This window comes from Monopterus albus, unplaced genomic scaffold (genome assembly GCF_001952655.1).
Source record: "Monopterus albus unplaced genomic scaffold, M_albus_1.0 scaffold28.1, whole genome shotgun sequence".
Taxonomy (NCBI): Eukaryota; Metazoa; Chordata; class Actinopteri; order Synbranchiformes; family Synbranchidae; genus Monopterus; species Monopterus albus.
Genome location: NW_018127908.1, coordinates 2681489 through 2696655, shown reverse-complemented (window position 1 = coordinate 2696655; position 15167 = coordinate 2681489). Strand labels below are relative to the sequence as shown.

The following is a 15167-nucleotide window of genomic DNA, read 5'->3' as shown; positions in this document are numbered from 1 at the left end:
ACTGAAAATTTTTGGCCGAAAAGGCCATTTTTATTTCGGGCCGGAATAAAAAAAAAAACACGCCGAAAATGCCCCGCCCCGCCCATCATATCCTCGTGCAGCACAGTATAGGTTTCACTCACGTTGGAGCTGTTATATCACGCGTCTCCCCATCAACGACAAAGCATGTCAGCGGTGAGAGACTCTTCAGTGCAGCATCTCATGTGCTTAATGAGCCAAAAAGTGGAGCAACTTTTGTTCCTAAAGAAAAACCTGCCACGTTTGTTGAACTAAACAGCAGTCCAATTTTGCATAGTGCATAGTTGCATTAAAATTTGTGTAGCACTGCTAGCTACCTAGGCTATGTTGTTTACAGTTTGTTTGGAAGTTCTATTGCTGTTTTTGCACCGTTTTGCACAGCAATTTAAAATGTTTGAGTGTTAAAGTCATTCACGTGTGGTAAAGACAAAACCGGGTACATAATCAGATTTGGATTAGCATCGTTCTTCAAAAAACAGCTTGTCGATGGCATCAACAAGGCTGGGCCATTTGTGTTGATGTTTGATGAGAGCCTCAATCAGGCGTCAAAGAAAAAACAGCTTGACATCCATATTCGATACTGGGAGGATGGCCGTGTCCAGTCCAGATACCTTGGATCTCAGTTTTTGGGACATGGAAGGGCCGACGATTTGTTGCATCACATCAAGGTAAGTTAATATTCTTTATGCTATATAGGCCTACCTAGGCGGTGTCCTGTGGTCAGTCATTTCAAGAATTATTTATTCATAAAGATTTTATTTATTATAGGACAATGTTTGGCAAACTTATTGTTAGCTACACAAAAGGATTAAATTGGCCAAAGGCCTGCAGTCACTTGAATGAAAGCTGTAGGCCTATCTGCTTTTATTAATCTGTGGGGTATAGCTCCCAAGTACAAGGAAAAAAACGTTTTTAGTGTTGTTTAAGGTTCTGCCAGAGCCTTTTACTGCTATCACATGGACAAGCCAGCGTGGAGCGAGGTTTCTCCATAAACAAGGAGGTGGAAACATGTAACCTTCTAGGTGAATCCTTGGAAGCACTGAGGTTAATATGTGACAATGTCAGTAGCTGTGGTGGTGTCCTCAAGGTGCCTTTAACCAAGGACCTGCTGGCCTCTGTGGCCTCAGCAAGGTCCCAGTACAGGCTATACCTTGAGCAAGAACGCAAAAAGAGGGAGAGTGCTGCTCAGACACTGAAGAGGAAGGCCACAGAGGAAGAACTAGTGGAGCTCAGACAGCAACACAGAGTCCTGGACGATGTCTGTGCCATCCTTGAAAATGATGCCAACAAGTTGGCCGAGGTGGCAGAGGGGAAGGCTGGGTCAAAAATGGCCCAGCTTATCACTAAATCCAACACACTCAGAAGGAGATACAAAGAGAAAAAAGAGGAACTGGATAAAATGGACAAAACTATTGAAGAAAAGGCCATGCAATTAAGACACTTGCCATAAAATTCTTTTGCTCATGAGTTCATATTAGGCCTATAGCACAGGTTTATGTTAAAATCAAATAATAGCAGTTCACCAGTTCATAGTTCATATAGCAGATGCCAGTTTGTAGCAGCGAATGCCAGCCATTTGTGCTGGAACTGTTCTTTTCATTGCACATTTTATGTAGTTTGTTTTATTTTTATTCATGAAGTGAAATAAATGTGTGCAATATGTGGTCAACCTCAGTGAGTCTCTAAATCTATTCTGTTGTGTATAGTGTTATATATGTCAAAATCTGCTTCAACATTAATAAGGTCGCTGATTAACACTTGAAACTCAGTGTCATGATGGTTTTAAAAAAAAATCCGAAGGTAGTAAAAAAAAAAAAAAAGGTATTAAATTTAACTTAAGGATTGCTGTATATACCCTGGAATAATGCCAGCAAGTTCTCAGGTGAATTAGGGTATACAGGGCAATTAAAAAGCTGTGCCCTTTTATGACAGGATGTAATGAGGTCAAAGAATAGCTGGTTATGTGCATGACATTTAGCAATTTATTTTATATAACTCAGATTTACCTCTCATTGATTCTGCCAACTGGGCACTGTAGATCGAAGGCTCCAAGATTTAGTTACAGGAGGCCAGGTTGGTATTATATGGTCACTTTTACTTACCAGTTACACCCATCTCTGAAATTAAATGTTTCTTCTTCAGTATGAGTTGTTTTACTTTGAACTTTAAAGAGAAAGAACAGTGAGACATACTGGTAGGAACTGTTTTTTTTTTTTTTCATTAAATTTGTGATTTTTGCTGTTTGAGTTCCAGTATATTAATAAAATGCTTTTCATAATGAGCTTCACATATAAGAATTCGCTGGGGTCACAGAGCTTTGCTGAAAGACATTCTAAAGAGTAAGAATGCTTGACATCCTGGTAATGTGGTCAGTTTTATACCCTACTAAAGCCTCTGTATTGGGCTGCTTGTCTCAATAATTCAGAACAAAATCCCAGTAGTTGTGTGCTGATAACTGCAGAAGGATGTAGCTTAGCCTTATCAGCTTTTGACTTCAGTGACACAGTAATCCACATAATACTTGGCTGCCATTGTGGTAGAAAACACAGAATCATTTCATTTACTCAACAAAGGCTCAAGAATAATCATGATGCCCTGCTGCACTATCACCTTCACTACTAACTTACTGAGATAGCTAATTTTCAAAGACTAAATATTACTTGTTCAAAAGACTGCAACTGTCATCATGCATTTTGTTTTGCAGAGAAACATGTTTTGGCACTGGAATAAGAAGTCCTTACTGAAGGTCAGTTTAGGAAAATCATAGCAGCAGGTTGCATGAGGCTGGCTCTTTGCTGAGAACCCAGCAGGTGTCTGCCAAGCACAAATTGATATGTAAGCATGGGACAGACAGTTGAGAGGGTAGTTTCCTTGAGGCTAATCTTTGTTGTGACTGAACATAGAACCATTGAACTCAGTAGAAACATGGACAAGCGTAAACACTCTGAGGGAAATCGAGGGTACTCCTGCCCTGTTGGGGCGTCTGCTTGCCTTATAATTGTCCTTTTGAATACAGTAGTTGTCAAACAGGGTTGTTGTACCCTGCAAATGTACCTGTGTGCAAATGTGATATGAATACAAGCATAAATAGAAACAAAGTAACATCAAATGATTGAAAATAGTCTCCATTTTCCTAAGGGCCAGTTTGCTAGATCAAGGGAGCTTAAAAATCTGTGAGGTTGAGATTGAGGAAGCTCATACAGCTTTAGCTACTGAGGCATTCCATGGTGCTTATGTTTCCCAGTGTGTATACCATTGTGGTTGCATGTGATAAGCAAAGGTAGTATCAATACATTTTTTGAGGGCCTCCTCATAATGCTATAATTGAGACAGCAGGTTTAGGAAGGAAAAATAGCTCCAACAATATGCATAAACTACACAGACCAACTGCTCGGGGAATGGTCACTGCAATCAAGCTAGGAAAATGTGCCAGCTGCTTGTTAAATGTGTTTATGCTCTGATGCAATTCCTCTTTAGTTATCTTAATTGCTGGAGACACTGAACAGAGTACAAACACTATGTTTTTTCATGCAAATCCCTTACATATTTTAGGCCCAGCTATAAACTTGCGGAATGCTTTGCATGTTTGAAGTGCAGTGCAGTAGTAAAACTGCTTCAAGGGCTTAGACTGGCACAAGGGAGTATCATCATTTCCAGCTCCAAGCTTCAGTTACATACAGTTTACTTTCGCTGAAGAATACACCATTTTCGGAAAACAGAAATATATCTTAGCCACGTCTGCATTTCAGCTTCTATGAATAAATGGATATTAGAAATATCTTGATTCAGATGAGTATTGAAACATTATATCACCTCATGCAACCCAATATACCCTCTACCACTGATGGTTATTTTAATAAAAAGGATGATAATGACACTTTCATAATTCTAGGTTTATTGATTTAATCCTAGACACAATTAATTGTAGTTTTAATAATCATTTTAAATATGCATAGTCTATTAATTAGTATAAAAATGTCAGGCCACTGAGCAACACACCAATTGAGCATCTACATGGCTGTAATCGTAAGCAATAGGATGGAATAAGTCGCACACTGGTGTGTATGCCTTGATAATAATAGCATCAGAAAAAAATGGTAAGAAAAACAACATGCATGCACAATTACAGAAAGCAACTCATTTTACATTAGCGTATTGTGCTTTTAGCTGTTTGTGCATTAATTGGGCTATTATGGAATATGCTGTGCAGCATATTTTTTGGTCAAGTCAAAGTCTGTATTTTGTTAGAAATGCTGATGTGATTTTAGTGTATTCTCCCCAGTTTTGGTTGAAATTAGAATTTCATATCCAAGAAGCTTAAATTGAGGTGCCAGAGTGTGAGCTCCAAAGGGTCTTAATGGGATCTTATAACCAGTGGTGCTGGCATGGACATTTCACACAGTTGGAGCCTCTGCTCCATGCTACATTCTCTCATAGCATTTCAGGTTAATGTACTCAGCCTGGTCACAGTCATTTGTGAGTAATGCATTTTGTCAGGGGTGTTGTACCATTTGCCAAGGCTGTCTAGGGGGATTGTCACTAGGGGATTGTCAGTGGGGTATTTGCCAGGGTCTGCATTTATCCAAAGCTACCGATGAAACACCTATGCTGAGTATTTCCCAGCTGTCAGTGACATCACTTCCCAGAAGTGAATGATGATGTATTGGGATGCTCTTGCATGAGAGGTTTCAATCTTGTCACATTTATAACACATTAGAGGGACTTTCAGCCTGCTCACTTGCAGCCAGTATATTTGGCAAACGGGTGTAAAGGCTGTGATTGTGAAACATTTTCTTTGTTTCTGAGCAGTCACAGTCAACGTTCCAAATTAAATGTATCTCTCTCAACCGCTCCCTATCCTCTCTCTAACTATTTGTGTCTGTCTGAGTTATCACGTGATGGAGCAGACAATAGCGAGGCACTCTGGCACTACGGAGAGGTTAGCTGGGGTTTTTGTGTTGCTTGTCAGTGACGGGGGCATCTGAGCTGTGAATAGGATCATTGAGTCGAAGGTAATTTTGGGCCCCTGTGCAGGGTATTAGTTGGACAGGTCTTTCTGCTGACAGGCCTCTTTCTCCCCCTCTCTCTCTCCCCCTCTTTTTTTTTTTTTTTTTTTTTTGTGTTAACCAAGACGCCCAGTCCCCTCTGCTGTATTGGCATTTTTCTGTCCGAACCAAAGGCCTTTATAGTTCTTCCCATGACGACATGTCTGATAGGGTGTGGCACCCAAGGCCTTTTGTGTTCATCTCTGTACCTTGGGGAGCCAATACATTTAGATTTAGATAAGCTGCAGCTTCCAGGTTTTAAGCGGAGCTGCACTACACATTTCTGTGGTTTTAGAAGCCACCAGTGTTTGATAAATGAATAGACACATGCTGGACATTCCCATTCATTATCATTGAAAATGGCTGAGCCTATTGGGAGTTTGTGTAGCGATTGCTTTGGGGGCTGACTGTTGAAGCCTCTCAGAGGTGTCTTGATGACCAAATTTCAGACGATGTTAAAGAGCTGGAACTCAGCACAGCAAGAGATTTGGGCTAAAAAAATTCACAGGGGTAACACTGCTGTCAGGTGCACTGCTCCACACACACACACACACACACAGAAATGTATGGTGAAAAGCAGAAAATGGAAACATGGGCTGCAGCACTGAGGGGCAGAAACCAAAATGTGGCACAGTGGGTGAGAGTGATAGTTGAGATCAGTGATAAGTATTGAATTAATGGCACTAAATATTTAGGTCAAACAGGGTGAGCCAGATGAAGTGCTGCAGTCCATTATGACTTGTTTCAGATTTTTCTTTGAAATATTCAGTTATTAACGTAGCTGCTTATTAATTTTCCTTCGATCAATTAATCAACTAATTGTTTGATCTCACCTTAATAATCCAAGCACCGCAGTCAGAATAGTGAGAGAGTGAGGCTATACTAACCACTAACACTGTGAAGCCTCTTAAATCCATGGACCTTTCTTCTGCTGTATTGTGAGTTATTTTGACAGTTCCTTGCTCTGTATTCTACCACTGTCTCAGTATCTGCTGACTTGGGTTGCCTTGCGATTGCCTGAAGGCTTTGCGTTTACAGACGACTGGTGTAAAGGCAAAATCTTTAGAGAGAGAAGGTCATCTTTCTGATGTCAGCTTTGCCAGGTTCAAAGAGAGAGAAAAACTAATTGGTCAAGGCTAATTGAACTAACGCAGCCAGGAAGAAGATAGCCAATATCAAGTGTTTTCCAGTAGATAACAAAGATCTTATCATCTTCTATTCATTATTGGAAGTGCTGGCTCTCCTGCAATGCCATTTCACCTTGTGTGCAGTTGAGCAATACTTTGTCAATTCTTAAGGTTTGCAGTGCTGCTTTGTTTTGTCAATGTTTTCATATTTTAGAAGGCTAGAACAGCATGCAGTTCATGGTCCTTGTAGAGGTTTGTTTTTCTTGTTCGAGTATTGATCCAGTAAAGCAAGATTGCATTTTCATTCATCAGGATGAATACATGTCAAATTTCAAACTTTCCTCAGCCGACTTCGTACTTCTGACTTTCTCTCTCACTTGCGTTCTACCTTTCACATTCAAAAACCTGCTAGTTTGTACAGGATGCTCGTGCTATTTTTTTCTACAGTTCTTTTGGCACATTCATTTTTCAGTAATAGCTTCTTTTTTTTAAAGAACATTTGCCTTTCCTTTCCTGCTGGTGTGCTGCTTTCAGCCATTGCACCTTTTGTTGCTCACTAAAAGAAACAAGTACACATTTGTCAGTGCTGGCACCAAAGAAATATACCTGAATAGATCTACCTTATCTGCTGTTAAGCAGCAAGAACAGTGTTAAATTCACCCTTTTCATCACGAGGAGATTCACTTGTAGTAGTGTGTGGTGCACATTGACAGAATTGATTGCATTTGAGTGATATTATTAAATTAGGTGTGAGGGTTAAATGTATGACTTCCTTTAGACCCCAAGCTCCTCTATTGCATCTTGCTCCACAGCCCAGAGGAAGTCCGTATGCTCAGATTGCAGATGACACACTAAAGACATGAGTGGGTCCCTAAGGTAGCAGCACAAAGGAAGATTAGGCACCCTCCTGCAAGGCTTTTGTTAAGTAATTCCACATCTGCTTTAATAATTCAAAATGGCACCAGCAGAGCCTCCGCACAAATGATATATGGTAACATTATGATCTCTGTGGCCAGGAGGAATTTTATATTTTTTCTTTTTATGCCATTTTGTGTGCTATAAACACAAGTGGGGCCTGCCAAGGAAACATATCCACACAAAAGGATCACTCCGTGAATCTCGCGTGTGTGTGTGTGTGTGTGTGTGTGTGTGTATATATACATACATGTAGGAGCTACGTAAGCTGTACTGTACTGTCACTCACTCATAACATGACACTTGTACCACTGCCACTGAGGCACCTGTGGGATTCGAACCCTCATGAGCCACCTGTCTGTAGTGTCTGCACACATGGGTGAATTTCAGTGTGTTGTCTATGTTAACACGTTGATGAAATAAACATCGCATACATTTAGTACTGTCTGTCGAGGAGCTGAGGATCAGGAATTTGTCCACACAAAGCATCCCTGTATGTCATGGGGAAGAAAGCTAGCATGTGATGGAATTAGCTGAAACTAAAATGCCTTATCTAGTAGAATTAAATATGCTTATTTGTGCTGTATATATTTTCTCAAACCTAAACACAGCAGATCATTTAGATAGTCTAATTTACACATCAGGTTTAAAATGGAATATTTTGGGTTTTTTGGATTCTTCTTTAACAGCCCTTAAGGGACAGGCTTCTCTTTTTTCTGTAGTTTCTCTCCCTACAGCTCTCTCTTCCACTGCACCTGTTTTCAGCAATACCTTTGGGGCACAGCTTGAAGTGAATAATGTATGAGCAAGAAGGAGAATCAGAAAACCTTTGTGGACCTTCTGTTTGTCTGTCTGGCTGTATTTCTTCCACCTCCTTTGTCTCTATATCTTTCCCCCCCTAGGTTTTTCTCACCATTGAACTAATTTTTAACTTAAATCCATCTGTCTCTGTCTTTTGCAGTGAGGTTTCTTGACTGTGGCCGAGGTGGTCTTGTGCAGTTTGAATGCAGTAACCCATCTGACTTCTGGATAGAGGCCAGTGGAGTAGTATATACTGCCAGGAGTCTTCAGCACACTACACTCCCTGTGTCACCATTGCTGATCAAGGCTAGTGACACCACCACACAGGAGGAATGGGTGGCCGAAGTCAGGCTGATTCCCTCCAGCCAGCAGGTAAATAAGCCATGACCACTTTCATAGCATTTCTGACTTGTCAGTTGCCTAATGTTTCTATTGTAGAAAGGTTCAGTGATCAATTCTGCCCTCGCATCAAATAACTTCGCTTATTAGGCACACTGCACATTCACAGATGACTACTTCCCTAAACTGTAGCAGGTGTTTCGAGAGACTGGATAGATGCTTGCTAATTAAAACTTAATGTGTCAATTTACTAGGTGCACAAACATATACTCAACACGGTCAGCGGGTAGCAAGAGCAGATGCAAAATAGCTCCTCATAAACTTGATTTCAGCGAGCATGCCATGTGATTGTGTGGTGTAGAAGAGAATTATTTATGTAGAGATACTGCTTGCAAACCAATGATGGTAAGATGATGTCATGGGGTAGGACTGGATAAGTGTAAAACTATGGAATAATTTAAGTGTAGACATAAAAAATAGTAATAGAATTGATGAGTTTAAACATAAATATAAAGGTATGTGTCAATCAAGATATATGCAAGAACAGGCTTAATGATTAATTAGATGGAACATTGTGGGTGTGGTGTATGAATGTTAACACTCTGTAATAATTCTTTAGTATATTACTTGTGTTGTGTAGAAGAGAATTATTTATGTAGAGATACTGCTTGCAAACCAATGATGGTAAGATGATGTCATGGGGTAGGACTGGATAAGTCTGACTTCTTCCTACTCCATTCAAGCATGTACTAGGTATAAGCAAATTGATATTGGATTAGCATTTGTTGGATATGTATAAAATTATGTGTGTTGATATATCAACTGTCTTTACATGCTTGAAAGAATAAATCAAATCAAAAAATCAAATTGTGAGGTTATTGCCTTAGAATCCAAAAGGGGATGCACCTCTTTCAGTGCTTTGAAAGATGGAAGCAGCTGTAGAGTGCTGTGCTAACCATTCCACTGGATGTGTTGGTGCAGTCATCTGCAATTAGTTAGAATGACCATTGTGCTCATATGTCAACATTGTGTTTAGGTTCGGAAGAAGCGCGCAAAAAGGGCACTGCACGTGGCCTGTTTGTCTTGTAAAACACAGTGTTATTGCAGAGGTTTAAACTAAATTGCCAATGGGTTATGTGATCCTGCTCATTTAGATAATATCTGTTACTTTAGACCAGGGGTGGCCAATTCCAGTCCTCGAGGGCCACTGTCCTGCTTGTTTACCAACTATCCCTGCCTGACCTGCTGCTGATTACCTGGCTCAGGTGTGTTCAGCCAGTGAGAAGCTGGAAGATACCAATTCACTTTATCTTTTCCTCACTCCACTTTCATCTAAGATGGTATCTTCCAGCTTCTGACTGGCTGAACACACCTGAGCCAGGTAATCAGCAGCAGGTCAGGCAGGGATAGTTGCGGCCCTCGAGGACTGGAATTGGCCACCCCTGCTTCAAACCTATAGGAGTGATGACACACAAACACACACGCATGCTATTTTCAACTGTATGTTTTACTCTGTATCCTGACACATTTTATAGGGTTTTAAGTGAGCCTTTATGTGTATAGTTTAATAATCATAGTTGTAACATCTCAGGAGTTTTCTGGTGTCTTAATGAACACCACCTTTTTGCTGTAGTCATGTTAGATTTAGGAAGGACAATGTGCTTTTCTTTTCAATTCCTGTAATACACAAATAACCATAGTTAATTAGTTATTTCTAAATGTGTGGTGCAGGAGCTAATCTCTGGAACTTTCTAGGTACCTAATGAAAGTTACTTCTGATAGTTGTGTGCAGTTACTATCAGTGCTGCGGGTGCAGTGGTCTGCTGGGCCCTAAATTAGAGTTGTAGCTGGTAATGATTTCATGGCTTTTCACATTTGGCACTGACACTCATTTACTATAGGCATTGCTGCAGGTATGTGCTTTTAATGATACCATTAATCATTGTTGTTGGCTGGTCAAAAGCAAATACATACTTGTCCCAAACAGGTATACAGAGACTTGGTCAAAGTTTTTTTTTTATATTTTAAGTGAAAGCCAGAATCTCACATGGGTTCCATACGCGTATACAAATTATCAACTGTATCATCATCACTAGTTACAGTTTGATGTGTATCTATTTTAGAGTGTGGATACCCAAACCGAGCCCAATGAGACCCATTGGTTCCTGGAGGTTCGGGCTGGGTTTGGACATAAATTTAGAAATTATGTTTGGGTCCAAGTTGGGTTCGGACACACGGATCAAACTTTAGACTAGACGGCACTCGAATTTCTGCTTCATTCAATGACAAGGTGGGAAAACACCATACAACTTGAACAGTGTTGGGCTCAGATCTGTTCGGACATTATATACTATAAGGCTGTTGGGTTCAGATAGAAATATGCTGCCCAGTCCATGCCCTAATCTGTTGAGAGCAGTTGGATTTGCCCTGACTTGTGCATAATGAAATCAGAGTTTTGACTTTCCCCTATTTTACACGTTTATGAGGTCATGAGAAGTTATCTTCCCCTCAGCACAATTATTGTCATGAATCATCATGCATCTCTTAATCATATCAGCAATAAAATTTGTTTTATTAGTGCCATGAACGCAGCATCCTTGGGGAAACAATTTAATTAATGGCAACCAAACAATACCCTCATTAACATGGGTGTCCTCACCCAGTTTCTCCCCCTCTATTAGAACCTCTGCTCCATCACCGTCTGTGAGGAGAAAACGTTTCAGAGTCTGAGAACTTCCCAATCACTCAAACACTCAGGCCATCACTCACCCCAACACCATCTTGGACACTGAAGTCAACTCCTAGTTAGAAGATGGGGCGGGGGGGTTCAGAGTGTGTGGATGGCGTAGACTTTGGGCACACCAGAGATAGATGTGTGTTGAGCTGAACAAGCCCACCATGCCATTCATCATTCCAGACACAGGTTACAAATAATTACTGCTCTCACTCGCACCCATATTAATAAGGTAATAGATATTTCTGAAGCATGCTCCTTTGCTCTCTGTCTAGTTGCTGCACTGCATTTCCAATGTGTAAGAGCAATGCAGTATAGGCAAATTTCAAACATGATTAGTGGAAGCTCTCAGACAGCTCCCCAGATGTTATAGGAGGGAGAATATGGGATATGGTTCGTGATGTAAGGTGGTAAAGTGTTAATTAATTTCTCTGTCTCTATAGGACACTTTGTAGCAGTTTGTAGGGCTAAACTGTTTCACAGAAAATCAACATGCAAATAATTACAGGCAACAGCGGGAAAGATACAGTACTTCAAGGGATATGGCAGATCCATTGAATTCCAAGCTGTCATTCCTTGACATCAACAGATTTTACAGATTGTTTTTCTGTTTTCCTTCCTGTCTTATTTTGTTCAAGGTTATTTTAACTTTCTCTGGCACTGCTTCAGTCTCCCCAGTCTCTGGAGCAGCATAGACAATTTGAGCCATCTGTGTGTTTAGTGTTTGACTTGCAGGTACCATCCTCCTTTGTTTCAAATCTCATTCATTACAGCTGAGGGAGGATGGCAGATCCATTATGGAAGCCAGTCTATCTGTGTGGGTGCATTTTATCAGGACATATGAAGAGGCCTGCCATTTAAAGCGAACCAGTGCTGGTGCTGTGTGGCTGCCATCTGTGGTAGCCACACCAAAGCATGTCAAGGCATATCATCACATGTTGTACTGTAGAAATTTAAAGCTACAAAGGAAGTTATAAAATAATGGAGTGTTTCAATAAACACTCATTTAGAATAGGTATTACAGTAAATGACATTTGGGAGAGCTTATTAGGTTTAGTAGAAAATGCCAGCCTGATTTCTTTTATCATCGCATCAGTTTCCTTTTGTAACCCAAAAAGAGAAGGGTCATCAGTCATCCTAAAATACCACTGAAGTAAGGTGTCTCTCTGGATTGCCATATGCTGCTGTTGATTATAGTGATTTACATAATCAGGATTAAGGCTTTCATTCCCACAAGGTATGTTAATGTAAATTTTTGTATAAAAGACATTTAAAAACATCAGTTTGCCAAAGTGATATACATAATAATACATAATGTAACATAAAACTGTCATGGAAGAGACACAAAAAAGTGCCACAAACCTCAGACTGTACTTAAGGGCAATAATAAATAGGCTAAAAAAGAAAAATAGAGTTAAAATGTTGCATTACAAACATGAGAAAATGCACAAAAAAGAAATAGTCACATCCCTCAGACTATTGTTAAGAGCAATAGAAAATAGGATGGAAGAAAATTTTAATTACAGCTATCAAGCTGTGTCATAAGGCAGGGCATAAAAATGTGTCTGAAGTGAGGATTTAAAAGCAGTCACTGATGGGGCCAATCTAATATGTAAAGGCGCCTCATTCCAAAGCTTAGGGGCTGTAATTGTCAAGGCACAGTCACCTCTACATTTTTCCTTGATTTAGGAACAACCAGTAGTGAGTGATCAGCAGACCTACAGTATGAGGTCTGGACAGTAGGGTTTGCGAGGTTTGGAAAGATGGGGAGGGGCTAAGCTCTTTACCGCCTTAAAAGCCAAACATAATAACCAGACTCGACAGCCATGCTAGCAGCTCTGTGAGACTGTGTTTTGTGATTTTTGGATATGTACACAGTAACAATGCTAACATGCTGATGTTTAGCGGGTATATGTTATCATGTTGACCAGATGGCATTACAACTCAACTAACAGATATTAAGATAATTTGCCCAAACAAATGTCAACTTCATGGTGGTGTTAGAAGTAAAGTAAGGAATGTCAGTGGTCATCATAGTCTATGAACCATAAATATTTGTACTATTTTTCATGGCAGTCCATTAAATAGTTCAGATATTTCAGTCTCGGGTGGATCGGCCTACCAACATTATCATACATGGAGCCATGTCGCTAACATGGCTAATAATGTATGTACTGATTTTATTGCATAAATGTGATCACCACCCAACTCTTTAACTTTTCCTTTCCACAGGTCCAAGAAGCTGCTGTCCCTCCTGTCATGTCCAAGGATTTGAAGGAAATTGTGTTTCCACCACAAAACACGGACAGCCAACTCAAACGCATGAAGAGAGACTGGGTCATCCCCCCAATCAATGTCCCAGAAAACTCACGAGGCCCATTCCCACAAGAGCTTGTTCGGGTAACGTACCTCACTCAAACACATGCATGCACACACACACACACACACCAGTTGCACAATTTCGAGAAAATGCTTTTTGCTTGATATGACAGCCTTATAGGTCCCCGTTGCCCTGAGTTCCCACTCGTAGGGTCACAGACATGGGACTTATGCCTTCAACAAAATGCTTCATATTTACAGCACTTTGCTAAAGGTCAGGGCTCTTTTTTTCCACTGTATTATTTATCTTTTGTTTCAGGGGGAATTCGGTTCCAATATAATGCAGCATTATTTAGAAGCATAGAGAAATCTGAAGCGCTCACCCGCACAATTGTTCCTTGGTTGCTTGTTGAGATATTGTACACCTTTTATCACGGCTCAAGGACACACATGGCTCAGTTCTTTTGCAATAATTCTGTGGTCAGGGCTTGGTGTGGGTGGCTGACGGAGGAAAAGTAATACAGCAGCTAGGAAGAACTAGATCATTTTTACAACATTTTAAGTTGACTTCCATACCAAGTGTTAAGTCCTGCGCATGCTATTTGTATGTATTATGTTTAATCTGGTCATATTAGAAAGGAATGTTTCTGGGCTTTAGTGGATGATATTATGATAAGGAAATACTGCCTTTACTGAGCATGGATCCAGGGTTTAGAATCAGAAGCTGATTATGTTTGACTGTTGATCAGGAAAAATGCCATCTGAAGAAATCTCTATGCAATCTCAATAAATCTGTAGAAATTTGTAATTCACATTCATATGTTTTGACAATTTTTACACAAAATAATTATTTGGTAACACTTTATTGTATTGGTCTGTAAATTCCAGCTTACTTAAATAATTTCCTAAGAGGTTTCCTGCAAGGAATCATATAATTTGATGCTAAATAGAGGTGAAACTAAAGATTGATCAGTTGGTACACTTCCAGTTATTTCTAAATGCTAAGCTAACACAAACTTGAGGCTTTTATTCAAGAAGGTGAACTACACATGCACAATTTTAAATTGGCTACAGACAACCATCCAGTTCAGCGTGAATGAACAATACCATTTCAAATGATTAATAAATAAACAGGAAATATTGACTGATGTTTACACTGAGCAAGTTCATTCATAAAAATAAATTTGGAATACAATAATAACACAACTCAGTGGACTGACTAGGAAAAGTCTTAAAACTTTGGTATTAATTATAGAAAAAGAAAGACAAACTACATAGTTCTTTTGGAGGAAACCTTGAAAAAAGTATTAAGAAATAGTGGTACCAATTATTCAATTAATAATTTAAAACTAACCGGAACTGTGATGCGTTTTCTTACTGCTTATATTAGATAAATTGTCCAAATGGGACAGATGACCAATATTAGTTTATTGAGTGATAAGTACATTAAAGGGGAATCTTTATCTAGAAAGCCTGTTTATGCTGTGTTTATGTTAAAAAAAAAAAAAGGCTCCTGTGTTATTAGATATTTTATTTTACTTTCCTTTTTGATATCTGTACCAGCCTTAAAAATCCAGTATGGTTCAGACTATAGTTAGCATTTTCTGAAGTACTCATAAACAAATTTTAATACCCCCAGATCCGGTCAGACCATGACAAAAACCGGTCCCTCAGATACAGTGTGACAGGCCCTGGTGCTGACCAGCCTCCCACTGGCATCTTCATAATTGACCCAATCTCTGGAGAGTTGTCAGTCAACAAGCCCCTGGATCGAGAGCACATCCCCAGCTTCCATGTAAGTCAGAAACAAGAGTTCATAATGTTATCTTTAATAAGAGGAAAAAATGCATGAGGAACAAAAAGTACTGG

The 15167-nt window shown here is 39.8% G+C and overlaps 1 protein-coding gene across 1 annotated transcript in view; it reads left to right on the top strand.

The window, feature by feature from the left end:
- Positions 1 to 15167, top strand: part of cdh2 (cadherin 2, type 1, N-cadherin (neuronal)) — a 66225-nt gene that overhangs the window by 34452 nt on the left and 16606 nt on the right. The window contains exons 3-5 of the mRNA XM_020595686.1: positions 8067 to 8278; positions 13212 to 13379; positions 14938 to 15093. Of these exons, the coding sequence (XP_020451342.1) occupies positions 8067 to 8278; positions 13212 to 13379; positions 14938 to 15093 (536 nt within the window). The remainder of the gene's footprint in view (positions 1 to 8066; positions 8279 to 13211; positions 13380 to 14937; positions 15094 to 15167) is intronic.